Consider the following 25,718-nt stretch of genomic DNA (forward strand, 5'->3'; position numbering starts at 1 on the left):
CTTCAGATTGTTTGCCTAAGCAAGGAATATATAGATTTCAATATAGCATTCATTCTTTAACTAGACTATATAAAACATGAGAACACTAGCAGTTGAAAATTGATTATGTAAAAGTACTGGTTTTATACTACATATTCTTGAGGACTGGTCAGTAGAACAAATGAAGTTTTAATGGGGTCATCACAGGTCAACAGATAACCGAGTGAGTCAAAGTCAGATTTTATGGTTCATAATATATATTTAGAAATAGAATAAATATATTTAGCTATCAATTCAGCTGTTCATGTAATGAGTTGGAATCAGACCTATATATTATGCCAAAGTATAAATACTATTAAAAATAAAACCTCAAAAATGCTAGAAGAAAATATAGCAGATTATCTTTAAAATCTTGGCATGGAAAAAGCTTTTATAAAGATGATATAACCCAAAATTCATAAATTAAAAGACTGATTGATAAGACCATTTAAGAATTAAATATTTCTGTGTAGAAATATATACCACAAAAAGTTAAAAAGCAAGTTGGAAAATGCAAACAAAAAACAAACTAGAAGTAATATTTACAGTATTTCTAACCAAAAGGGCTAAGATTCATAAGAACTCAGAAAATCAGTAAGAAAAAGACAAACAAGCCAATAAAAGTGAACAAAGAACATGAATGAGCAACTCATAGAAGAAATACAAATATGCAGAAATTATTTTTAAAAGATGTCCAACTTCATAAATTATTAAAGAAATTGAAATAAAAATAATAGTTTTCACTTACCAGATAAAAATAATTACAAATGACCAGTTTGTGCTAGGTTGTAACACAATTAGTGGGAGTTTAAATGGGTATAATTTTCTGGAAGGTAGTCTGGTAATATGTTTAAAATATAAAATGGAATTTCTACTTTGATCCAGAATTCCTCCTAAGACAAAAATTGTACAAGTGTTTATATGTGTGTGCATATATGTACGTGTGTGTGCACACACAACAAAGATGTTTATTGCAACATTATTTATAAGAGCAAAAACATGACATCAGCCCTCATGTCCGTAAGTGGGGGTTGTTTAAATCATGGTGCATTTGCCCAATGAGCTGCCATGCTTCCATTACCAAAGGACACTATGCTTCATGGAAATATTCTGCAACATACTAGTTGAATGAAAAAAATTGACTGAACAGAGTATATGATCCTATTTGTATATTTTTAATAAATGTCTTTATATGTGCATTAAAGTTAGGAAAGATATATACCAAATTATTAATGTTTCTTATTGCTGGAGGACAGGATTATAGGAGAACTGTCCTTTTTAAAAACTATTTTTGTGGTTGTTGAATGTTTTGTAACCCAAATGTTTTTTATAGTTAACAAAAACAGTAAAAATATTTCCATTTTGGAAAAAATAAATTACGTCTTCTACCAACGGCCCATGTTATTCTGGAGCATTCCGGAATGTTGGAGAATGGTGTGATCTCACCTCCTAAATTAGTTAAAGTTTTGTGCTTATGGTTTTGTTTTGTTTTGTTTGGCTGCACCATACGGCATGTGGGATCTTAGTTCCCCAACCAGGGATCAAACCTGTGCCCACTGCAGTGGAAGCACGGAGTCTTAACCACTAGACGGCCAGAGAAGTCCCTGTGCTTATGTTTTTATTTCTGTTTTTATTTTAAGAATATGACAATATTTGTTTGAAATCTTTAGAGGTTTATCCTGGATCTGGAGTGGCTTGCATACTTTTATTTTGAAGTTAGAGTAGCATTTTCAGGAAATTCTACAATCAATAGACCAAAGTAAACAGCAGCAGCAACAACAAAATCCCATAATATCCTTAAGGAAGTCAGCTGAAAATACAAAATTAAATGTGAAACAACAGTAAAAAATGACAGACATGAAACTATTTATGTTAAAAACCTGAGGAAGTTTTACTCATTAACTAACAGTGAAGCCAAATCCAGCCTCTGAACACTGACACCAAATTAAATCTCAGAGACAGAGTTTTGGGTGAAGTAAAAAAGAATAGCTTTATTGCTTTGCTAGGCAAAGGGAGCCACAGCAAGCTAATGCCCTCAGAACTGTGTGTCCCAACCAAGGGGAGCCTGTGAGGAGTCTTACAGTCCAGGGGCGGGGTTCCTGATAAGGATCCGGGTACGTGCAGGGCCCACATTCCTTCAATCCAGAGGTCATCTGGCATCAGGTGGTGATGGGCAAACTGTGACCTTCTCTGGAATGAAAAATGCTTCATCATGTAGTTAACATCTTGCATTTGGTGGGGGTTTCAGTTCAGCAGAAGAGCTCAAAGATATTATGTGTATCCCTTGAGGCAGAACCAGGACCCTGCCCCAAGGCTGCACTGTTGTTTCTTGGCTGCTCCTCCCTTGTGTCTGCATCCTCTCCCTTCCCTGATTAGCAGCTGTTTGAACCTGCCCTTTGGAACTCAGGGAAGGGGACACAGAAAGGCTTTTGTGCCCAGGAGCCCCACCAGGTCCGGCTTGGTTTCAATAGGAATGATGTTCAGTATGCATTGTGAATAACTGGGAATTGACTTTTTAACTTTCAGTCTGTGTTCTGGCCAAGTGGGATAGACATTAAATGGAAAGAAACTGTGTAAATTCATCAAGAATTTAAGAATGTTTTTAAAATATTCTTGTAGGTAGGATTAGTAGAATCTAAATTTTTTATACTAGGGAGGGCAGTTTTTTCTTTTGAGATCTGAGATGATCAAAAAACTTTTATTTTGACTAACACAGTACCTAGATTCTTCTATTTTTTTCCCTCACCACAGGATTCCAATTAATGGAGAAAACCCCAAACATCGGTCATGGCATACTTTAACACCAATAGCGGATGATACACTTTTCCTATTTGGTGGACTAAGTGCAGACAATATTCCGTTAAGTAAGTTGATTAAAGTTTAGCCTACAGTTAACATTTTATTCTTTTTTTACTTGATTGTATTTGATACTTAAGGTATTTTTACTTTTCTGATTTTCTGGTTTACCTTTATCGCCAACTATGTGGTTGCATCATGAATTAGAAGTAGAAGGCCCCTTTCCTTCCGTACCCTTGCCTGTCTAAGTTCTCCTGTTTCCTAGTGTAGGGAAAGGAAGAGTGGTTGAACCTAGAGGAATTAAAGACCCTTTCAACTATAGTATTTCTGATTTTGTGTCTTCCTAATTTTTGATCCAGATGCTTATACTGTAGGCTAGAATGGGGATCAGAAGAGGAACCTTTCCCAGGAAGCTCTAGAAATACAAGGTGGGAAGGCCAGTTGCTTCTCTTTTTGTTCCAGAACTATAAAGGAAAGTGCTTAGCTAGAGTTTTTTAACTCCTGTTACTGCTCATCCCAATGGCTGTGAGTTTTGTAAGACAGTTTTTCTTTCACTAGTATAATTGTGGCACCAAGAAAGACAAGTGACCAAGAATATCCACTTAGTTTGACAAGTGTCTTGTAATTTAATGCAGAAGTTTTCTATGGCTAGAGACATTTTTCTTAAGAAACTTTATATACCATTAAAACCATTTATATAATTTTATATAGGATCTAAAAACAACTATTTGTTTTTCAACAAAAATTTATTGAGCATCAACTGTGTATCTGGCAGTCTTCTGGCCAAGAAATGCCAGATGCTGGTTAGAGGAACAGCAGTTCCTCTAGGGGATGTTAGTTACTGTAGATTATTATACTTCTCTAATTTGTGGGGTTTTTAATTAAAAAGGATTTGGAATGTAATTTAAAAACTAACATCTATACATCTTAAATATATACAGTATTGTATGTCAATTATATCTCAATAAAACTGGAAGAAAAAAAACCTAAAATCTATCCATTTCACTAGGAGTTGTTTAATATTGTATCTTCATGAGCTCTACTGTTTCAAATTCCTATTTGCTTTTTTTCATCATTGAACTATGGAGAATTAAATGTCCTAACTCCTAGTCTAGTCAGTTTCCTCTCTCAAAGATTCAGCTGAAGAAATGGTCATATGGGTATCAGACGATACCGAGAAATTACTTTTAGTTTTGTTGACTGTGATGGTGGCATTGTGGTTAAGTGATAATAACATGGTGGCTGTGTAAAAAATGTCCAATTTTTTTTAGTAATGCTCACTGAAATATGGAGAAAATGATAAGAGCTAGGATTTGTTTTAGAAGAATTCAGCAACAAGAATAACAAACAGATAAATGGAGCACATATGGTAAAATCTTAATAGTTGTTGAATCTGGGTTATGTGAAGGTTCATTGTCATGTTCACTTGGCTTTCGTACATGTTTGAGAATTTTTATGATAAAATATGCACATGCACAAAAAATAGTCATATAAATGTAGCATGATGAATTTGGGGAAAAAATTAAAATTTCATCCCAAAGACCTAATCTTAATTTCTGAACTGTCATAATATTGCAGGTGATGGTTGGATTCATAATGTCTTAACAAATTGTTGGAAACAGCTTACACATTTACCTAAAACAAAACCCAGGTAAGTCTAGAAGTTGACAAATAAGTAAAATAGTTAAGAATTTTAAAGTATTAAAATGTAGCACTGAATTTGTAGTGTTTGCTGTTAAAACCAGAAACCCTCAGGAAGGATATCTTTCAAATAAGTGTGATGTTACCCAAATAATTTAACTGTAATTCTAATTATATCTGATTGTAGAAAGGAACTATTCAGTTTCTATCCATATTTGTATATTTGAAAATTTTATTCTTTTAGGTAAATGTATAATCTTGCCTGATAAATGTGAAAAGGCTAGGAAATTGAAAGTATGATATAATGTTAATATTTTTAATAAGTAGACAAGAATGGGGTTGGCTTTAGTAGTAGTTATTTAGGTTTGGAAGCGGTTTAGAGCAATTTAATGAGGAAATTGCTTTCATGTTGATCAAGTAGATGACAGATTATTATTTTTCTTTATTAACTGTACGATGTATTCATTAATGTAAATTTCTTAAAAAAGAAAACAGTTGTTTGTGGTATATTATAGAGAAAAAACTGTAGAAAAATATACTATTATTAGACTGCAAAGAAAATCACATTCGTACTGTATTTTTTTCTTATTTGACTGAATAGTATGATAAAGATATATTCATAAGAGATTCAAATTCAGTACCTTATAATCATTATGGTCAGTAATTTTATTATTTTTCATGCCATGTATTTCAGAATTTTTTTACTATAGATTATTTATATTATTGTGAAGTCAATGATATAGTAACGCATAAGTTAATGATATGCATTTCAGACATTTAATAACAAGTAACTTACTTGAGAAAAAGGCCTGAAAATATTTATATGTAAATATATATATCATTGTGTATATCTATATTAATATGCACAATACATTTAGAGTTTATCATAACTACATGTGTGATTCTTATATTTTCATGTATAAAAATTCAGTGGAATGTATTATTTTAGCAATTCTGGATCTTTTGAAATATATTGTTTAATTTAAAGAGTTTTATATTAAATTCAGGAGCCCAGTGTTCTAGTCCTTGCTCAGCTACCACTTAGCTTTTTGGCTTTGGGAAAGTCACTTAAAGAAACTGAGCATCAATTTCTTCATCTGCGAAATGAGGTAGTTGGACTAGATGAGCTCTTAGTTCTCTTGCAGTTGTTTGATTGTGTGAATGAATTAATTATAGACCAAAGTGGTAGTAATATGTTTAATTTTCAGTTGCTCCTATTTTATATTTCAATCCTTAATGAGTAATCAGAGGCATAGAACTATTATCAATAATATACTAGTTAGAACTGAGCTATGTAAAGAGATTTCTTTGAATTCAGCTGATGTGTCATGTAAATCATATGCTTTATTAGAATGTTTAGGTAATAAGTTTAGAGCAGCTGTGAGAGGACATAAACTACCTGTCTGTAGAAAAAACATCAGGTTGCAAGCTAGATGTCACCAAAATCAAGGCAGGAAAGGCTTTCCAGTGTTCCTCGATGATGAAGTCCAGGCCAGAGTTTCCCTAAGGCAGATAAGACAGAGGCAGATCTATCTTCAGGTATGAGGTGAGGAGGAGAACAGGTGGGATACAGTTTAGTGTAAGGAGAACATATATATGTGTATATATACTAATTTCTTTTGAAAGTAAGAATTTACTTAACATCTAAATGTATATTGTGCAAACTTTTCCAAGTTATAATTTGAAATGTAAGCTGCCCAATTCTCCTCTTGTAATTCTATGGAAAGTTTCTTAACTTTGGTACTATTGACATTTTGGACCAAATTATTCTTTGTTGTTGGGGGTATCCTGTGCATGTGTAGAAGCATCTCTGGCCTTTACCCAGTAGATGCCAGTAGTACTGTGTCCACTCTCCCCGCCCTCCCCCAACACACACCTGGAATTGTGGCAATCAAAAATATCTCCAGATATTGTCAAATGTCCCCCTGGGGGCAAAATCGTCCCTGGTTGAGAACCACCGTCCTACAATGTAACACCCTCTTCTCCAGGTGTCATCTTAGATAAAACTGTGCTTGGGTGAATAGCCGTCTATGTAGCTATATCTGATCGCCTATATAGGTGGCTGTCAGCAAGGTCCCTTTTTTGTGTGTCTGTAAAAGATGTCCCATAAGGTGTTGATATATAGAGCCTTAGGCATTGTTGGATCCATGAGTATTTCCAAGGTTACACATGGCTTTCTGTCCTGGAAATTAAGCTATTCCTTCCTATGAGGGAATTTGTTATACTCGATCTCCTTCCCTCAGTCCCTTCTCCAATCCCCATCCCCAACCCCACAGCATAAGCTGGGGGTTGCTGAAGATCTGTGTCAATTTATGTTCTAACATACAAGTTAGAGAATTGGGCAGAGTATTTCACAAACAAAATTTCTAATGACTCAGTCCTATTCTGGGTCCCAAGTGCATTTGTCCTTGAATATGTCATGATTGTTTGAGAAAACTATTTTAACAAATTGTGCATAAGCCCACTGTTTGCATTTGTGGAAATTAAATTAAAAGGATTAATGTACTAAAAATAAGTTATGTGGTAATAAAAGACGTGATAATATGTAATTGTTTGGGGCATCCGATGCTTCAACAATTTGGTCTATTAAGAAAAGTGGGACTTCCCTGGCGGTCCAGTGGTTAAGACTCCACACTCCCAATGCAGGGGGCACAGGTTCGGGGAACTAAGATCCCACATGCTGCACAGTGCGGCCAAAAAAAAAAAAGTAATCAAGTACTCTCAGAGTCAAAGCAATGATTCTGTAAAACTTTTAATTTATTTTCTAAAATTGAGAAATTTATGTGTACTTTTTTTTCAGACCCACAGAAACATTAAATTTTATAAAACTATAACGTTAATTTTGGTAAATAATGTGAAATCAGAGATGGATATGAGCTATCAGACCATTTCCAAAACAGCATTAGATGCTCTGCTTCTTTATGAAATAATTTGTTTATTTAATCACTGAGTAAATTATGCTAGTATTTTGTGTTTGCTTTTGTTAATCAGAAGTTTTTGAGCACCTACTGGATGCAGAACAACCTATTAAGCATTTTTAAGAATATAAAATTAGATTACCCAAATTCCAGTGGTGTGCTGGTAAACAGTTAACAACCGCTCTCCAGGAAAAACAAAACCAAAAAAAAAAAAAAGCCCTAGTTTGTAGCATTTGCTAATTTGCACCATGGCCAATGTGATATTGAACATGGAGTTGATAGGCACAGTCGGCTTTACACCACTGGGGCCGTTTTTGACCTTAAGGACCTTATATATAGTCTTCGTAGGGAGTTAGGAGACAAATTACATCAAACAATTGAAGTAGTATATAGAGCAATTTGTCTTCAAATGTGAGTTAGGAGATTATAAAATAAGCACATAAATGTTGAAACGTGCTGAACAGAGAGGGTAACAGAGCCAATTTGGGTGGTATTTGGAACACTTCCTGGGGATTTTGAGCCTGTTTTTAAGGCTCTGAGAGAGAAAGACTTCTCATTTTAAGCCCAAGAAGCAGGGTGAACGAACAAAAGCCTAGAAAGTGGTACAAGCTTTTCTCTTAGGGAATAAATGGACTTGGCTGAAATAGAGGGTTCATTTGGGGAAAGGCAAGAATTAAATTTTATGGGAAAAAAATAGCTATTGATCATAAATTTTAGGCTGAGAAAAGTGGCAGAGATGCTTTCTGATCAGGAAATGTCCATGGTTAAAAACAGTAAATATTTGAAAAATATTATTTATCAGCTATAGGTAGCTGGAAGAGATTAGAGACAGAGAAATAAGGAACGTGTGTGGTATTCTGTACCCAGGGTGATAAGTAGTGTGACAATATAAATGTAAAGAGAATGACCAATTGGATTTGTCCGGTGGTGGGGACCAGAGAACAGGGAAGGAAGTCAAAATGATGAGAACAGCACCATGGCAGATAGCAATAAGAAAACTGTTTCTGCAATAGGCTGATCAGTTCTTTTTTAAATTGTTTTATTTCATGATAATATCTATGAGATAAAGAGGTTAGAAAAAGGTCGGAGGATATAATAAGAAAGAGTTATTGGGAGGCCTCTCTTTCATTGAAACAATGTGATTTAATGAAACCTAGAATCTAATTCTCTAATAATTCTAGAGAAATCTTTAAAATCTAACCCCTTTGAGGATATGACAAAGGCTCAAGTTCAATCATACCCCTTTTGAAATAGATTAAATTTTAGAGTGTGCAATTTAAAATTGGTTTATATGTAATGTACAGTTTCTTCCTTGATAGTATTTCACTGTTTATAATTTTCAATCATAGGTTATGGCACACAGCCTGTTTGGGAAAAGAAAATGAAATAATGGTATTTGGTGGGAGCAAAGATGATTTACTTTCCTTGGATACAGTAAGAAAATTTCATATCTAAATATTTCCTCTGAGTAATTGTGTTATTCAAACTAAATGGCTGTTCAAAAAGATTGTTGATATTCCCACATTGAAAAATATGGAAGGGCATGAAATGTTACACTGTTGTACGATTAATCTTTAGAATGAGTGGCTTTTGTGAAGCATTTCAGGATATTTGGGGTTTACAAATCAAAATAGGTCTATTAACTTCATTAGTCAAATTATTAAGAAGAGCTTCTAAAGGATGACTCTTCGTTTCTCTTTGACCCTCCCCGTAGTCCCGAGCGTTGATAATTTTATTGAATTAAAATATTTGTACACAATATTTGGTGCATAAAAAGACTATATATAAAGTATATGTGAACTACTAAGTATAATAATAAGTACTTGTGAAATTTGCTACCTAACTTGATAACTAGAACATTACTAATGCTAGCTTCTCCCCTCAAGAGGAAACTACTTTAGAATGTTTAAAGTGTATTTTTTAATTTTATGTGCCTTTTGCCACTGCTTCACCCCTGTTTTACATTTGAGTTTAAAGCATTCTAATTTTAAAATCTGATAAAACTAAAGTGAAAGGAATAAACGAGTAGCATTTGGAAAGTATTGTTCTTCCACTCCTTGCACCTTGGGAAATTCAGAGAGATGGCCACACTTATATTCTGTACATGATGGGCCAGGAGCTCAGGATTGCTCGCTCTGGTTTGCATAGGACACTTGGGAATGGCAGGCGCTGAGCCGTCAGGGATGGGCTACAATGAGACAGAGCCCACCAGAGGGCCCCAGTGCCCTTTCACCTCTTCAGGCCTAGTTATCTCCAGAGTTGTTCCTATGGAGTGGTGAACCCTGAGATAAGGTGGCTTTTCTCCAGGGAATTTGGTTTATTTTAAGGTTCTGAGGCCTCCAACTTAAATGTTATGTGTAGTGAAAGTTTTAGAACTTTCTTTGGCTGAGGATTCAGTGCTTCAATAAAAAATTAAAACCACAACTTTACTTAAAAAGCAACTTTTGTGGTTTGTCTTCTTTTTCTTGGCACTAGAAATCTTTATTTAGGATACAAAGTCTATCATTAAAATATGAATTCTGATTAAAATCATAATCATAAATTATGAAATTCTAAAGACCTATTTGAAAGTATTAGAAAAATTTTCTGCTGACTTCTCCACATTAACTTTTAGATGAGAGAGTCATTCTTCAAAAAATCTTCTGGATCTGTGATTTTCAAATTAGGAATTCCCAGGGAATCTGTCACCTGGAAAAGGGGGACAGAATAAAGAGATTTTAAAATGAGTCATTTGGAAGAAAAAAGTTCTGCTTAAAAACCAAAAAACTTGAAAACCACTACTATTCTCATTTTGAAACCACTGTCTTAAAGGGAAAACACGTTTCTGATTTTAAAATTTGCAGTTATATAGGCTGTGGTTAGGTAGAAGTTTGGTCACTGAAAAAATGGTAACCACGTATCTAAAGTTTGTGTAGCTAGCAGGTATGTGTATATTTGTGTGTGTGTGTATGTGTGTGTGAATAGTTAGTGATTTATTTGCTGCTTTACATAATTTCTTTTACATTTATAAAATAAAAATATTCAATTATTAATGTATTTTATTTTTATCAAAAGTCTTGATAACTTCTTTTTTATGTTGATTAGGGTCATTGTAATGATTTATTGATCTTTCAAACACAGCCTTATTCACTACTCAGGTAAGAAAATTCATTACTTTAAAATATATATGTTATTAATGTATGATAATTTCTTCTTCCTTTTTGGGAAACATTATAATATTTTTCAGGTGGATTATTACTTGAATTTAGGTTTACATCTTCCTAAGAGTATAAGAAAATTTGTAATGATGAACCATATACCAATGTGATTTTTAAAAATTAAAATATACAGTATAGTCATATTTTTGTTTTGTTTGTAAAACTGAATTTAGTTCATGTAGGAATGTTAAATATACTGTATTTCCTTGATTCTAGGCCTGACTTTTTTCATATTTTAACTTTTCTGAAATCAGAGTGTGTCTCATAATAGACACACATATATATGAATTTAGTTTAGTAGAATTTCTTTTTTTAACCCCAAAGTTGTTATTAAATCGGTGGTATGACTTACAGTGTATTAGCTGATATGCTTTTTTTTTTTTTTTAAACATCTTTATTGAAGTATAATTGCCTTACAATGGTGTGTTAGCTTCTGCTTTATAGCAAAGTGAATCAGTTATACATATACAATATGTTCCCATTTCTCTTCCCTCTTGCATCTCCCTCCCTCCCACCCTCCCCATCCCACCCCTCTAGGTGGTCACAAAGCACCGAGCTGATCTCCCTGTGCTATGCGGCTGCTTCCCACTAGCTATCTATTTTACATTTGGTAGTGTATATATGTCCATGACACTCTCTTACCCTGTCACATCTCACCCCACCCCCTCCCCATATCCTCAAGTCCATTCTCTAGTAGGTCTGTGTCTTTATTCCCGTCTTGCCACTAGGTTCTTCATGGCCTTTTTTTTTTTTTTTCCCTTAGATTCCGTATATATGTGTTAGCATACTGTATTTGTTTTTCTCTTTCTGACTTACTTCACTCTGTATGACAGACTCTAACTCCATCCACCTCATTACAAATACCTCCATTTCATTTCTTTTTATGGCTGAGTAATATTCCATTGTATATATGTGCCACATCTTCTTTATCCATTCATCTGTCGATGGACATTTAGGTTGCTTCCATGTCCTGGCTATTGTAAATAGAGCTGCAATGAACATTTTGGTACATGACTCTTTTTGACCTATGGTTTTCTCAGGGTATATGCCCAGTAGTGGAATTGCTGGGTCGTATGGTAGTTCTATTTGTAGTTTTTTAAGGAACCTCCATACTGTTCTCCATAGTGGCTGTATCAATTTACATTCCCACCAACAGTGCAAGAGTGTTCCCTTTCCTCCACACCCTCTCCAGCATTTATTGTTTCTAGATTTTTTGATGATGGCCATTCTGACCGGTGTGAGGTGATATCTCATTGTACTTTTGATTTGCATTTCTCTAATGATTAATGATGTTGAGCATTCTTTCATGTGTCTGTAGGCCATCTGTATATCTTCTTTGGAGAAATGTCTATTTAGGTCTTCTGCCCATTTTTGGATTGGGTTGTTCGTTTTTTTGTTATTGAGCTGCATGAGCTGCTTGTAAATCTTGGAGATTAATCCTTTGTCAGTTGCTTCATTTGCAAATATTTTCTCCCATTCTGATGGTTGTCTTTTGGTCTTGTTTATGGTTTCCTTTGCTGTGCAAAAGCTTTTAAGTTTCATTAGGTCCCATTTGTTTATTTGTGTTCTTATTTCCATTTCTCTGGGAGCTGGGTCAAAAAGAATCTTTCTGTGATGTATCTCATAGAGTGTTCTGCCTATGTTTTCCTCTAAGAGTTTGATAGTGTCTGCCCTTACACTTAGGTCTTTAATCCATTTTGAGTTTATTTTTGTGCATGGTGTCAGGGAGTGTTCTAATTTCATACTTTTACATGTACCTGTCCAATTTTCCCAGCACCACTTATTGAAGAGGCTGTCTTTTCTCCACTGTATAGTCTTGCCTCCTTTATCAAAGATAAGGTGACCATATGTGTGTGGGTTTATCTCTGGGCTTTCTATCCTGTCCCATTGATCTATATTTCTGTTTTTGTGCCAGTACCAAACTGTCTTGATTACTGAAGCTTTGTAATATAGTCTGAAGTCAGGGAGCCTGATTCCCCCAGCTCCATTTTTCGTTCTCAAGATTGCTTTGGCTATTCGGGGTCTTTTGTGTTTCCATACAAATTGTGAAATTTTTTGTTCTAGTTCTGTGAAAAATGCCAGTGGTAGTTTGATAGGGATTGCATTGAATCTGTAGATTGCTTTGGGTAGTAGAGTCATTTTCACAATGTTGATTCTTCCAATCCAGGAACATGGTATATCTCTCCATCTATTTGTATCATCTTTAATTTCTTTCATCAGTGTCTTATAATTTTCTGCATACAGGTCTTTTGTCTCCTTAGGTAGGTTTATTCCTAGATATTTTATTCTTTTTGTTGCAATGGTAAACGGGAGTGTTTTCTTAATTTCACTTTCAGATTTTTCGTCATTAGTGTATAGAAATGCAAGAGATTTCTGTGCATTAATTTTGTATCCTGCTACTTTACCAAATTCATTGATTAGCTCTAGGAGTTTTCTGGTAGCATCTTTAGGATTCTCTATGTATAGTATCATGTCATCTGCAAATAGTGACAGCTTTACTTCTTCTTTTCCGATTTGGATCCCTTTTATTTCTTTGTCTTCTCTGATTGCTGTGGCTAACACTTCCAAAACTATGTTGAATAATAGTGGTGAGAGTGGGCAACCTTGTCTTGTTCCTGATCTTAGTGGAAATGGTTTCAGTTTTTCACCATTGAGGACAATGTTGGCTGTGGGTTTGTCATATATGACCTTTATTATGTTGAGGAAAGTTCCCTCTATGCCTACTTTCTGCAGGGCTTTTATCATAAATGGGTGTTGAATTTTGTCGAAAGCTTTCTCTGCATCTATTGAGATGATCATATGGTTTTTCTCCTTCAATTTGTTAATATGGTGTATCACGTTGATTGATATGCGTATATTGAAGAATCCTTGCATTCCTGGGATAAACCCCATTTGATCATAGTGCATGATCCTTTTAATGTGCTGTTGGATTCTGTTTGCTAGTATTTTGTTGAGGATTTTTGCATCTATGTTCGTCAGTGATATTGGCCTGTAGTTTTCTTTCTTTGTGACATCTTTGTCTGGTTTTGGTATCAGGGTGATGGTGGCCTCGTAGAATGAGTTTGGGAGTGTTCCTCCCTCTGCAATATTTTGGAAGAGTTTGAGAAGGATAGGTGTTAGCTCTTCTCTAAATGTTTGATAGAATTCGCCTGTGAAGCCATCTGGTCCTGGGCTTTTGTTTGTTGGAAGGTTTTTAATCACAGTTTCAATTTCAGTGCTTGTGATTGGTCTGTTCATATTTTCTATTTCTTCCTGGTTCAGTCTCGGCAGTTTGTGCATTTCTAAGAATCTGTCCATTTCTTCCAGGTTGTCCATTTTATTGGCGTAGAGTTGCTTGTAGTAATCTCTCATGATCTTTTGTATTTCTGCAGTGTCAGTGGTTACTTCTCCTTTTTCATTTCTAATTCTATTGATTTGAGTCTTCTCCCTTTTTCTCTTGATGAGTCTGGCTAATGGTTTATCAATTTTGTTTATCTTCTCAAAGAACCAGCTTTTAGTTTCATTGATTTTTGCTATTGTTTCCTTCATTTCTTTTTCATTTATTTCTGACCTAATCTTTATGATTTCTTTCCTTCTGCTGGCTTTGGGGTTTTTTTGTTCTTCTTTCTCTAATTGCTTTAGGTGCAAGGTTAGGTTGTTTATTCGAGATGTTTCCTGTTTCTTGAGGTAGGCTTGTATAGCTATAAACTTCCCTCTTAGCACTGCTTTTGCTGCGTCCCATAGGTTTTGGGTCGTCGTATCTCCATTGTCATTTGTTTCTAGGTATTTTTTGATTTCCCCTTTGATTTCTTCAGTGATCACTTCGTTATTAAGTAGTGTATTGTGTAGCCTCCATGTGTTTGTATTTTTTACAGATCTTTTCCTGTAATTGATATCTAGTCTCATAGCGTTGTGGTCGGAAAAGATAGTTGATACGATTTCAATTTTCTTAAATTTACCAAGGCTTGATTTGTGACCCAAGATATGATATATCCTGGAGAATGTTCCATGAGCACTTGAGAAAAATGTGTATTCTGTTGTTTTTGGGTGGAATGTCCTATAAATATCAATTAAGTCCATCTTGTTTAATGTATCATTTAAAGCTTGTGTTTCCTTATTTATTTTCATTTTGGATGATCTGTTCATTGGTGAAAGTGGGGTGTTAAAGTCCCCTACTATGATTGTGTTGCTGTCGATTTCCCCTTTTATGGCTGTTAGTATTTGCCTTATGTATTGAGGTGCTCCTATGTTGGGTGCCTAAATATTTACAATTGTTATACCTTCCTCTTGGATTGATCCCTTGATCATTATATAGTGTCCTTCTTTGTCTCTTGTAATAGTCTTTATTTTAAAGTCTATTTTGTCTGATATGAGTATAGCTACTCCAGCTTTCTTTTGATTTCCATTTGCATGGAATATCTTTTTCCATCCCCTCACTTTCAGTCTGTATGTGTCTCTAGGTCTGAAGTGGGTCTCTTGTAGACAGCATATATATGGGTCTTGTTTTTGTATCCATTCAGCCAGCCTGTGTCTTTTGGTGGGAGCATTTAATCCATTTACATTCAAGGTAATTATCGATATGTATGTTCCTATTCCCATTTTCTTAAATGTTTTGGGTTTGTTATTGTAGGTGTTTTCCTTCTCTTATGTTTCTTGCCTAGAGAAGTTCCTTTAGCATTTGTTGTAAAGCTGGTTTGGTGGTGCTGAACTCTCTCAGCTTTTGCTTGTCTGTAAAGGTTTTAATTTCTCCATCGCATCTGAATGAGATCCTTGCTGGGTAGAGTAATCTTGGTTGTAGGTTTTTCTCCTTCATCACTTTAAGTATATCCTGCCACTCCCTTCTGGCTTGCAGAGTTTCTGCTGAAAGATCAGATGTTAACCTTATGGGGATTCCCTTGTGTGTTATTTGTTGTTTTTCCCTTGCTGCTTTTAATATGTTTTCCTTATATTTAATTTTTGACAGTTTGATTAATATGTGTCTTGGCGTGTTTCTCCTTGGGTTTATCCTGTATGGGACTCTCTGTGCTTCCAGGACTTGATTAACTATTTCCTTTCCCATATTAGGGAAGTTTTGAACTATAATCTCTTCAAATATTTTCTCAGTCCCTTTCTTTTTCTCTTCTTCTTCTGGGACCCCTATAATTCGAATGTTGGTGCGTTTAATGTTGTCCCAGAGGTCTCTGAGACTGTCCTCAGTTCTTTTCATTCTTTTTTCTTTATCCTGCTCTGCAGTAGTTATTTTCACCATTTTATCTTCCAGGTCACTTATCCTTTCTTCTGCCTCAGTTATTCTGCTATTGATCCCATCTAGAGTATTTTTAATTTCATTTATTGTGTTTTTCATCATTGCTTGGTTTCTCTTTAGTTCTTCTACGTCCTTGTTAAATGTTTCTTGCATTTTGTCTATTCTATTTCCCAGATTTTGGATCATCCTTACTATCATTATTCTGAATTCTTTTTCAGGTAGACTACCTATTTCCTCTTCATTTGTTAAGTCTGGTGTGTTTTGACCCTGCTCCTTCATCTGCTGTGTGTTTTTCTGTCGTCTCATTTTGCTTATCTTACTGTGTTTGGGGTCTCCTTTTCACAGGCTGCAGGTTCGTAGTTCCCGTTGTTTTTGGTATCTGTCCCCAGTGGCTAAGGTTGGTTCAGTGGGTTGTGTAGGCTTCCTGGTGGAGGGAACTAGTGCCTGAGTTCTGGTGGATGAGGCTGGATCTTGTCTTTCTGGTGGGCACGTCCACATCTGGTGGTGTATTTTGGGGTGTCTGTGGCCTTATTATGATTTTAGGCAGCCTCTCTGCTAATGGATGGGGCTGTGTTCCTGTCTTGCTAGTTGTTTGGCATAGGGTGTTCAGCACTGTAGCTTGCTGGTCATTGAGTGATGCTGGGTCTTGATGTTGAGATGGAGATCTCTGAGAGATTTTTGCCGTTTGGTATTACGTGGAGCTGGGAGGTCTCTTGTGGACCAGTGTCCTGAAGTTGGCTCTCCCACCTCAGAGGTACGGCCCTGATGCCTGGCTGGAGCACCAAGAGCCTTTCGTCCACACGGCTCAGAGTAAAAGGGAGAAAAAATAGAAAGAAAGAAAGAAAGAGGCTATAATATAGTGAAGTAAAATAAAGCTATTATAAAGCAAAGCTATACAGACAAAATCTCACCCAGAAGCATATACATATACACTCACAAAAAAAGGAAAAGGGGAAAAATTAATATATCCTGCTCCCAAAGTCAACCTCCTGAATTTGGGATGATTCGTTGTCTATTCAGGTATTCAGCAGATGCAGGCACATCAAGTTGTTTGTGGAGTTTTAATCCGCTGCTTCTGAGGCTGCTGGGAGAGATTTCCCCTCCTCTTCTCTGTTCGCACAGCTCCTGGGGATCAGCTTTGGATTTGGACCCGCCTCTGCGTATAGGTCGCCTGAGGGCGTCTGTTCCCCGCCCAGACAGGACGGGGTTAAAGGAGCAGCTGCTTCGGGGGCTCTGGCTCACCCAGGCCGCGGGGAGGGAGGGGTACAGAGGAGGCGGGGTGAGCCTGCGGCGGCAGAGGCCGGCGTGACGTTGCAGCAGCCTGAGGCGCGCCGTGCATTCTCCTGGGGAAGTTGTCTCTGGATCACGGGACGCTGGCAGTGGCGGGCTGCACAGGCTCCCGGGAGGGGCGGTGTGGAGAGTGACCTGTGCTCGCACACAGGCTTCTTGGTGGCGGCAGCAGCAGCCCCAGCGTCTCACGCCCGTCTCTGGAGTTCGTTTAGGCGGTGCTCTGAATCCCCTCTCCTCGCGCACCAGGAAACAAAGAGGGAAGAAAAAGTCTCTTGCCTCTTCGGCAGCTCCAGACTTTTTCCCGGACTCCCTCCCGGCTAGCTGTGGCACACTAACCCCTTCAGGCTGTGTTCACGCCGCCAACCCCAGTCCTCTCCCTGCGATCCGACGGAAGCCCGAGCCTCAGCTCCCAGCCCCGCCCGCCCCGGCGGGTGAGCAGACGAGCCTCTCGGGCTGGTGAGTGCTGCTCGGCGCCGAGCCTCTGTGCGGGAATCTCTCCGCTTTGCCCTCCGCACCCCTGTGGCTGCGCTCTCCTCCGTGGCTCCGAAGCTTCCCCCCTCCGCCACCCGCAGTCTCTGCCCACGAAGGGGCTTCCTAGTGCGTGGAAATATTTCCTCCTTCACAGCTCCCTCCCACTGGTGCAGGTGCCGTCCCTATTCTTTTGTCTCTGTTATTTCTTTTTTCTTTTGCCCTACCCAAGTACGGGGGGAGTTTCTTGCCTTTTGGGAGGTCTGACGTTTTCTGCCAGCGTTCAGTGGGTGTTCTGTAGGAGCAGTTCCACGTGTAGATGTATTTCTACTGTATCTGTGGGAAGGAAGGTGATCTCCGCGTCTTACTCTTCCGCCATCTTCCCAAAAGTTATCGCTTTTAATTTAAAAGGAATATATACAAAGTTTAGTGGGTGGATTGTGGAGCAAGCCCCTATTTCTGCCTGTGAGAGTCAGGAGGAAGGTTTTGAGTGAAGAAGAAGTTGTTGTCTAGTGAACACGTGTGGGTATTTTATGCAGCAGGGATAACAGGGGTGAAGGCATGGGACAGAGGGAGGGAGGGGAAGAGAGAGAGAGAGAGAGAGAGAGAGAGGAGCTTACATGCTCTGTGTCAAGGAGTGTACTATAACTTCTAGACGTTCCACAGCTTAAACCACTTGAAAACCATAGCTCAAACTGGACATTCCTGAAGTCTTTCTTAGCCACTCCTTCTGTAACTGCTGTGGTTCCCAAACTTGTCTGGACATCAGAATCTCATGGGGAACTTCAAGAAATATTGATGCCTGTGTTCCAGCCCCACAGATTGTGATTTGATTGGTCTGGGGTACGGTCTGTACTTTGGGAATTTTGAAAGTACCGAAGGTAATTCCATTGTGCAAAGTTTAGAAATAACTAGTGGAATGATTTATCCTGCCTTGTATTGTTACTTAACTTTTGTTGTAAACATAACCACTTTCCTTAAGTAGATTACAAGTTCTTGATATGCAGGGATCAATAAATATAATATTTGGGTGCCTACTATGGGAAGGCACTGTGCTATGAAATGAAAAGCCATGACCTTTCCCTGAAATTGCTAAGAATGTAGAAGGCAGGCTTTCAAATAACTATTATAGAAAAATAAAATTGCTTTAAGAGGAACATATACAAAGTTCATAAGAATACTGGAGAAGAAGGCCCTTGGTTAAGATAGCAAAGGTTAGGGAAGTCTTTGCAGAGGAAGAAGAGTCTGAGACAAGACTTTGCTGTGAACAAGCAGTGCAAAGGTGTTAGTGCAAGATATATATATCTTACACTAACATGTTTTTATATATATATATATATATATATATATATATATAGGCATGGTGTTCTGGAAACTGAATTCTTGAGTATTCCTGGGACATAAGTATGAGGTGAGGAATTGTAAGAAATGAGGCTGGATAAGAAAGCAGAAACTGTATGTCATCTAACACCTGTGTCTCTCATGCACAAGAGTTTACATTATCTTGTAGGAGGTCAGGAAGCATTGAAAAATTTGGAGCAGAGGAATAAGATGATCATATTATAAGTTATAAAATTTTTTTGGCAACAGTGTAGATGAGAAATTGGAGGGATAAGTGACTGTGTTAGGAAAGTTAGTAGAGACTGTTGCATTGATCAGGAACAAAGTGAGGGTCTGATTTAGAAAGTGGCAGTGGGGCTGGAGAAGGGAGGGAGGTAGAGATATTTAGCAGGCTGAATGGACTTGGTAGTTGAATGGACGCTAAGGGAAAGAAGAGGGAAGAATTAGTGATAGAGTATGGAGAAGGCATTGGGTTTGCAGGTGGGATGGGGTAGAAATGATGAACTTGGTTTTGGGCATATTGAGCTTGAAGTGCTTATGGGACTTCCAACGGAGCTTTCCATTAAATAGTTACTAACTGAATAAATGGAGCAAGGTCCAGGCTAGACATAAAGATTTAAGAATCACTGGGGTGTGAATGGGTATGGGTTAGCTCTGCCCAGGAAGAGTTTTGAGAGTAAGGGTGGAGCCAACAGCTGAGCATTAAGAACTCATAACATTTGAAGTGAAGGTAGAGGACAAGGAGGCACAAGAGAGTGACCAGAGTTAAAGGTGAAGCAGGAGATAACGGGAGCACGAAAACTGAGGCAGGAGAGAACTGAAGATGGAGCATCTGCTTACTGTAAGGAGGTCGCGGAACATCTGGATTGACAAGTGCCGTGGAGTTTGGCAACACTAAGACGTTGGTAAGGTAAAGGGGGAAGCCAGGATGACTTCTGGGGACGAGCGCCACGACCCGGGAAGGAGTGAGCATATTTGTTTCTGTGCTCAGGGACGAAGCCATCGGGGACTCAGTTGTTGGAAACAGAATAAATGAAGGGAAAATGAATGGAGTAGGCTCTTGAGGAGGTCGATTTTAGCAAACAGGTAATAGAATTATCCCTTGACTGGAGGAGGGGATAATAATAATGGCGAAAGAAGGAAGTATAGCTATAAAAATAGATGGGGCTTCCCTGGTGGCGCAGTGGTTGAGAATCTGCCTGCCAGTGCAGGGGACACGGGTTCGAGCCCTGGTCTGGGAAGATCCCACATGCCGCGGAGCAACTAGGTCCGTGAGCCACAACTACTGAGCCTGCGCGACTGGAGCCTGTGCTCCGCAACGAGAGAGGCCGCGATAGTGAGAGGCCCGCGCACCGCGATGAAGAGTGGCCCCCGCTCGCCGCAACTGGAGAAAGCCCTCGCACAGAAACAAAGACCCAACACAGCCAAAAATAAATAAATAAATAAATAAAAATTTAAAAAAGAAATAGATTAATTTCTTGGTTGGGGGCAGGGCACTGAGAAGGTTTTGGCTGATGGTGAGGTCGTCTGATGAGGAGGAGAGGTAAGGATATGAACTTAAGAAGGGTGATGAAGACGTGACGTAGCTGCTGAGGTGACTGGGAGCGGAATGCTGCCGCGGGATGTGTAACATCGTAGTGCTGAGCACTCAGGAGGGCTCAGCGGAGATGGAACAAAATCGATGTGCAGTGGGCCACGTCTGCCAAAATGCGGTTTTTTCCAGCAGCACTGAGAAGCCAGGTTGCAAGCGCAGAAAGGAGATGGTTGAGTTTATCCGTGGTTGGAGTTTAGCCAGGATGGCGTAACAGAGGGACAGTGAAGAAGGAGGTGAGAACTGCTGGCAGGAGAATGAAGTGCATGCGGACAGGCCGGTTAGGGAAGAAGGTTGCCACCGGAGGGGTCTTATTATTTGGAGAACCGGGAAGAGTCAAAGGAGTAAAGGGGTGTAAGAGTGAAAAAGATACAGGCTTATGGTCCAAGAGGAGGATGTGGAAGTTTAAGATTTCCGAGGTGGAACTGTCCTGAGTAAGGTCATAAGAGTGAAAAGGGTTTTCCACACAGATGCTAAAATCAGTCAGGAGACAAGACTGTGATGAGTCCCGGGCCAAAATCCTCAGCGATGGGGGAGAATGAGCAGGAGGTTAATAGATGGCGACACCCGACGGCAAAATGATCGCAGCCTGGAAGCAGCAGTGAGCAGCGAGGAGAATACGGACTAATATTGGCTCCTGACTGTGAAAACAGAGCTGAGGGGAAATTTGTCCTCTTTTCTCCAGAAGGCTGCACACAAAGCAATTTTCTTAGATTTCACTTAAAGCAAAGACAGAAAGTCACAGGAAAGCAGGGGTGTTTGTAGACACAGCTGGCGTTCCAAAAAGCAGAAAGGAGAGGTTTGGAAGGGGAGATAAGCAGTGATAGGGAAGATGAACCAGTATAGAAATGAGAGGAAGAGCAAAGACAGACTGCACGTGGCTGCCTTTGAGGCTGGGACTCAGGGCGGCTGTCAGTCAGACCAGTGCAGTCGTTTCTGGAGGGGGTACGGGTAGGGCCGGGTCACAGGGCATAAAATGGACGCCAGGTGCTGCATCTTGGGGTGATGGAAGAAGAAGACAACTCGCAGAGAGGAGTAAATTGTTATTGGGCTGGAAGGATGTGTGAAAAGGGGTCTGCTTCAGACTAACCTGCTTCAAAATTAAGTCTGAATCTTTTTAACTTAAAGAACATTATGCATGGTAAGTTGTACCTGGATTTTGGTCAGATATGGTCCCCATGCTATAAAAATATACAATTACTGTGGTGCTCTGGAAAGAATATATATCCTGTCATGTTCCAAACAATACCAGGGGAGTGCATAATCGTGTAAAATTTTTATAGTTTTATTTTTTATATTACTTACCTATAAATATTTTATAAGTTCAGGTTCAAAAACTAATAATTCTGTTGTGTTTTGTTTACAGGTCATGCCTTGACTGCATTGGTAAAAATGCTATAATTTTAGAAAGTCAGATATCTTTATTACCTCCTAAACTTCTCCAACAAGTACTCAAAAAAATAACATTTTGGACTGCAGTTAATCACCGAGAAGAACAAAGAGCCCAAAAAGAAGAAACAGAAAATAAGTATCAGTGGATCAGTAGCAATTAAGTTGTGATATACTCTACATATTTAATATGTTTAAACATTTTAATCAGACTGTATATTTACCCCCCAGATTGGAGGCTTTATTTAGAAGATAAAATCTGAAACAAAAATTATATGTTAAACTGATTGTATGGCATGAGATATATAGGAAGAAGATGTTAATGGCAGATTAATTTGTATTTTATTTGTAAATTAACATAAATTAATTTCCTTATAAGCTGCAGAAAAAAAATCTACTTTCTGAAAGTAAGTATAATTGTAAGAGACTTTAACTCACTGTGTCTTCTTTACTGGAAAGATTATACAAATTTGAGGAGAATAAGAAATTACCCCAAGGACTTTAGAGATTCCCCAACCTAAAGATAGATAGATATATAAAAACACCTCATATCAACTTTCAGAAAGAATAGATTTTTCTCAAGTCACTTTAAAATTACATAAAGCTTCCCATTAAATGACTCAGTTATTTAAAGAACTTCTCCTTAAATAAGTAATACAGCTGGACAAAATGATAAAATAGGCAAGCACTGCTATGGGATTAAATATTGAACTCCTACCCTTTTAGCACTTATCTAGTAAAGTATCCTTCCTCACCTTTGAGTAGGGGAATAAATGTCTTCAATTGTTTTTCTGTTACCTCTAAGTTGTTAGTTTGTCCCATTTTATATGTATATAAAGACCATGTTTGAAAGTGTCTAAAGTGGAGATTTATTTGTCATACAGGCTTTGAAATATTGAGAGGCAGTATAGTTATTAACTTTAGAGACACCTGAAGATACATTTTGCCTTGGGGGAATACTTCTAAAGTAACTTTCAGTGAATTATGAAATGGGATGATAACCTAGTAATTTGCCTTTCTAGAAACCCCTCCTTTTGGCCCACACCATTCTACAGAGTTGGTGCTCAAGACCCAGGATATTCAAAATATGTTATCTTCCCATTTCTTTTCAGTATTAACTGCCTATAAAGAAATGGAACATGAATATTTATCTTTATGTTCTTTAAATAGTACTTTTGCCATGGTTAAGAAGTTGTTCACATATCACAGTTGTACCCATCCATTGAATTACTAATAACAAGGAATTACTAAGAATTTGGTATATAAAATTACTGTCTACCATACCACCATACACGTTGACTCTGAAATTTAAAATGTTGGAGTAAATATATTTCTGTATTGAAGTGCATGTATAATTTATAATGAAAATTACAGTAGTTTATAGATCTCACTACATTGTAGAGATATATTTTATATATATGTACTGTATTTTAGACGTGCAAAGCTTCTATTTATGTATTGAAATACTTTGTGTTTACATTTTATTTATTATACAAACTATATAGAATTACTATTTTCCTAGTTTTGTTAGTGTGAACCAGTCATTAGAATTGATTGTGCAAACAATATTTCAGTGTAAGTTTTCATTTTTTCTTACTATTTTCAGGCTGAATAACAGATTTAGAAAGTGAATCTCATAGGTAATATGGGTCTTAGAAGTAATTATTTTATTACTATGAACTTCAGTATTCGGCATTCTATAAGGAACAAATATCAAAACATATTAGACAGTGATAGATGACACTGAGTGGGATGAACACTTTTTAACATGGCTTCTGGGTTGTGTGAATGGCTTCTCTAGCCTCTTAGAGAAGCACTGCTGTTTTTAAATGGTTTACCTAAACACTAAAAGTTAGATTAACCCCCTCAAAACACACACTCTTTGTTTAGGCTTCAAGAGAATGAAAATCTATATATTATTTATGGCACACAAAACTGGTACTCTTCTTATTTGACTTAATATATTGTACTGCTTCAAAAAGTTATATGTCCTGAGGTAGCCCCATAGTAGGAGTGGCAGGGAATTCTAATCTGATCTTCAATTTCCAAAACTTGGCTTATAGCAGGGCTTCCCTGCTATTAGGAGATGTAGAAATTCTGCGAGCTGGCAAAGCCAGTTTTGAAGATCCCTAGTCAAGCAGTATTCACTCCTCACTTCTTAGCACTTATGGTTTACTATCAACTTCTGTGTTGTTGACCTGTGCAGTGTATAGGAACCCAAGGCAACATCAGCCTCATAACTTTCTCTCTTAACTCTCCCTTACAGGTTCTTTGTTTGAAAGATGACTCTAGAGGGTTGACTTTTTTTTTTTTTTCAGGTGGTTCACAAAATAGGTTTCCAGTCTGATTCTCAAGGAAAAAGAATTTCTGGCCATCTTTATTATGTGTATCAGGATATTCTTCCAGTTGTCAGGAAGGATTCTTTTGAGGTATTACCATTTTTAGAATGATATAGTAAATGGCATATCAAAGTTAGTGTACATTTTTTACAGATCGTATCTTTGCATAAGCACCTTTTAAAAAATTATTAGCCTTTTGATAGAAGCTTAAAAATATTCTTTAGAACTTCATACTGTCAGCCCAGGAACAAAGCGATGTTTTCACCAATACATTATTTATATGTATGTATGTGTGAGAGAGAAATAAAATAAACTCACTAAGATAGAATAATTTTCAGGGTAGTACATAGTGTCTGAAAAATTAAAATTTTGATTTCAGAACACTTCACAGGAAAAGAAACAGTTTTAAGAAACAAATAGTACCCCATTCCCACTTTTTTTTGGTGCCTGTTTTTTCATTGTATTAATGTGATTCTATATGAATTTCCAGTTTGATGAAGTTTTCAAACGGTCCAGCATGTGGGTGCAGCAAGAACATTTTTAAAATCACCCAAGTAATGGACTGAATGTTTGTATCCCCACAAAATTCATATGTTGAAACCCTAATCCTCAATGTGATGGTTTTTGGAGGTGGTGTCTTTGGAAGGTAATTAGGTTTAGATGATGTCATGAGGGTGGGGACCCCATGACGGGATTAGTGTACTTATAAGAAGAAGAAGAGACCAGAGCTCTCCTACTCTGTCTCTATCACATGAAGATGCAATGAGAAGGCACCCGTCTGCAAGGCAGGAAGAGGGCTCTCATTAAGAACCAAGTCTGTCAGCACCTTGATCTTGGACTTCCCAGCCTCTAGAACTGTGAGAAATAAATGTCTGTTGTTTAAGCCATCCAGTCTATGGTATTTTGTTATAGCTGCCTGAGCTAAGACATGTCTGAGGTCCACAGTTTACATTAGAGTTCAGTCTTGGTGGTGTACATTTTATGGGTTTAGACAAATGTGTAGTAACATGTATCTACCTTTATAGCAGCAGTCCCCAACCTTTTTGGCACCAGGGACCAGTTGGTTTCGTGGAAGACAATTTTTCCACAGATGGGGGGGTGGGGTGGGATGGTTCAGGTGGTAATGTGAGTGATGCAGAGCAGCAGATGAAGCTTGGCTCGCTCACCAGCCACTCACCTCCTGCTGTGCGGACTGGTACTGGTCTGTGGCCCGGGGGTTGGGGACCGCTGCTTTATGGTATCATACAGACTAGTTGCACTGCCTAAAAATCCTACATGCTCTGCCCATTCATTCCTCCCTCCCCCCTAAACCCTGGCAACCATGGATATCTTATGGTCTTCATAGTTTTGTCTTTTCCATAATGTTATATAGTTAGAATTACACAGTATGTACCCTTTTCAGATTGGCTTATTTCATTAGTGATATGCATTTAAGTTTCCTCCATGTCTTTTCATGGCTTGAAAAGATGGCTCATTTCTTTTCAGCACTGAATAATATTCCATTGT

General features: G+C 37.8%; 1 protein-coding gene across 3 annotated transcripts in view; it reads left to right on the forward strand.

Moving 5' to 3' along the window:
* Positions 1 to 25,069, forward strand: part of KLHDC1 (kelch domain containing 1) — a 57,673-nt gene extending 32,604 nt beyond the window's left edge. For 2 of the 3 annotated variants that reach the window (XM_036844761.1, XM_036844762.1), the window contains 5 exons: positions 2,770 to 2,882; positions 4,393 to 4,465; positions 8,723 to 8,807; positions 10,458 to 10,510; positions 21,851 to 25,069. In XM_036844761.1, coding sequence (XP_036700656.1) covers positions 2,770 to 2,882; positions 4,393 to 4,465; positions 8,723 to 8,807; positions 10,458 to 10,510; positions 21,851 to 22,037 — 511 coding nt within the window. In that variant the 3' untranslated portion in view covers positions 22,038 to 25,069. The remainder of the gene's footprint in view (positions 1 to 2,769; positions 2,883 to 4,392; positions 4,466 to 8,722; positions 8,808 to 10,457; positions 10,511 to 21,850) is intronic. The other variant, XR_005018902.1, reaches the window with a different exon arrangement.
* The last annotated feature ends 649 nt before the right edge of the window (positions 25,070 to 25,718 follow it).

This window comes from Balaenoptera musculus, chromosome 2, assembly GCF_009873245.2.
Source record: "Balaenoptera musculus isolate JJ_BM4_2016_0621 chromosome 2, mBalMus1.pri.v3, whole genome shotgun sequence".
Lineage (NCBI taxonomy): Eukaryota > Metazoa > Chordata > Mammalia > Artiodactyla > Balaenopteridae > Balaenoptera > Balaenoptera musculus.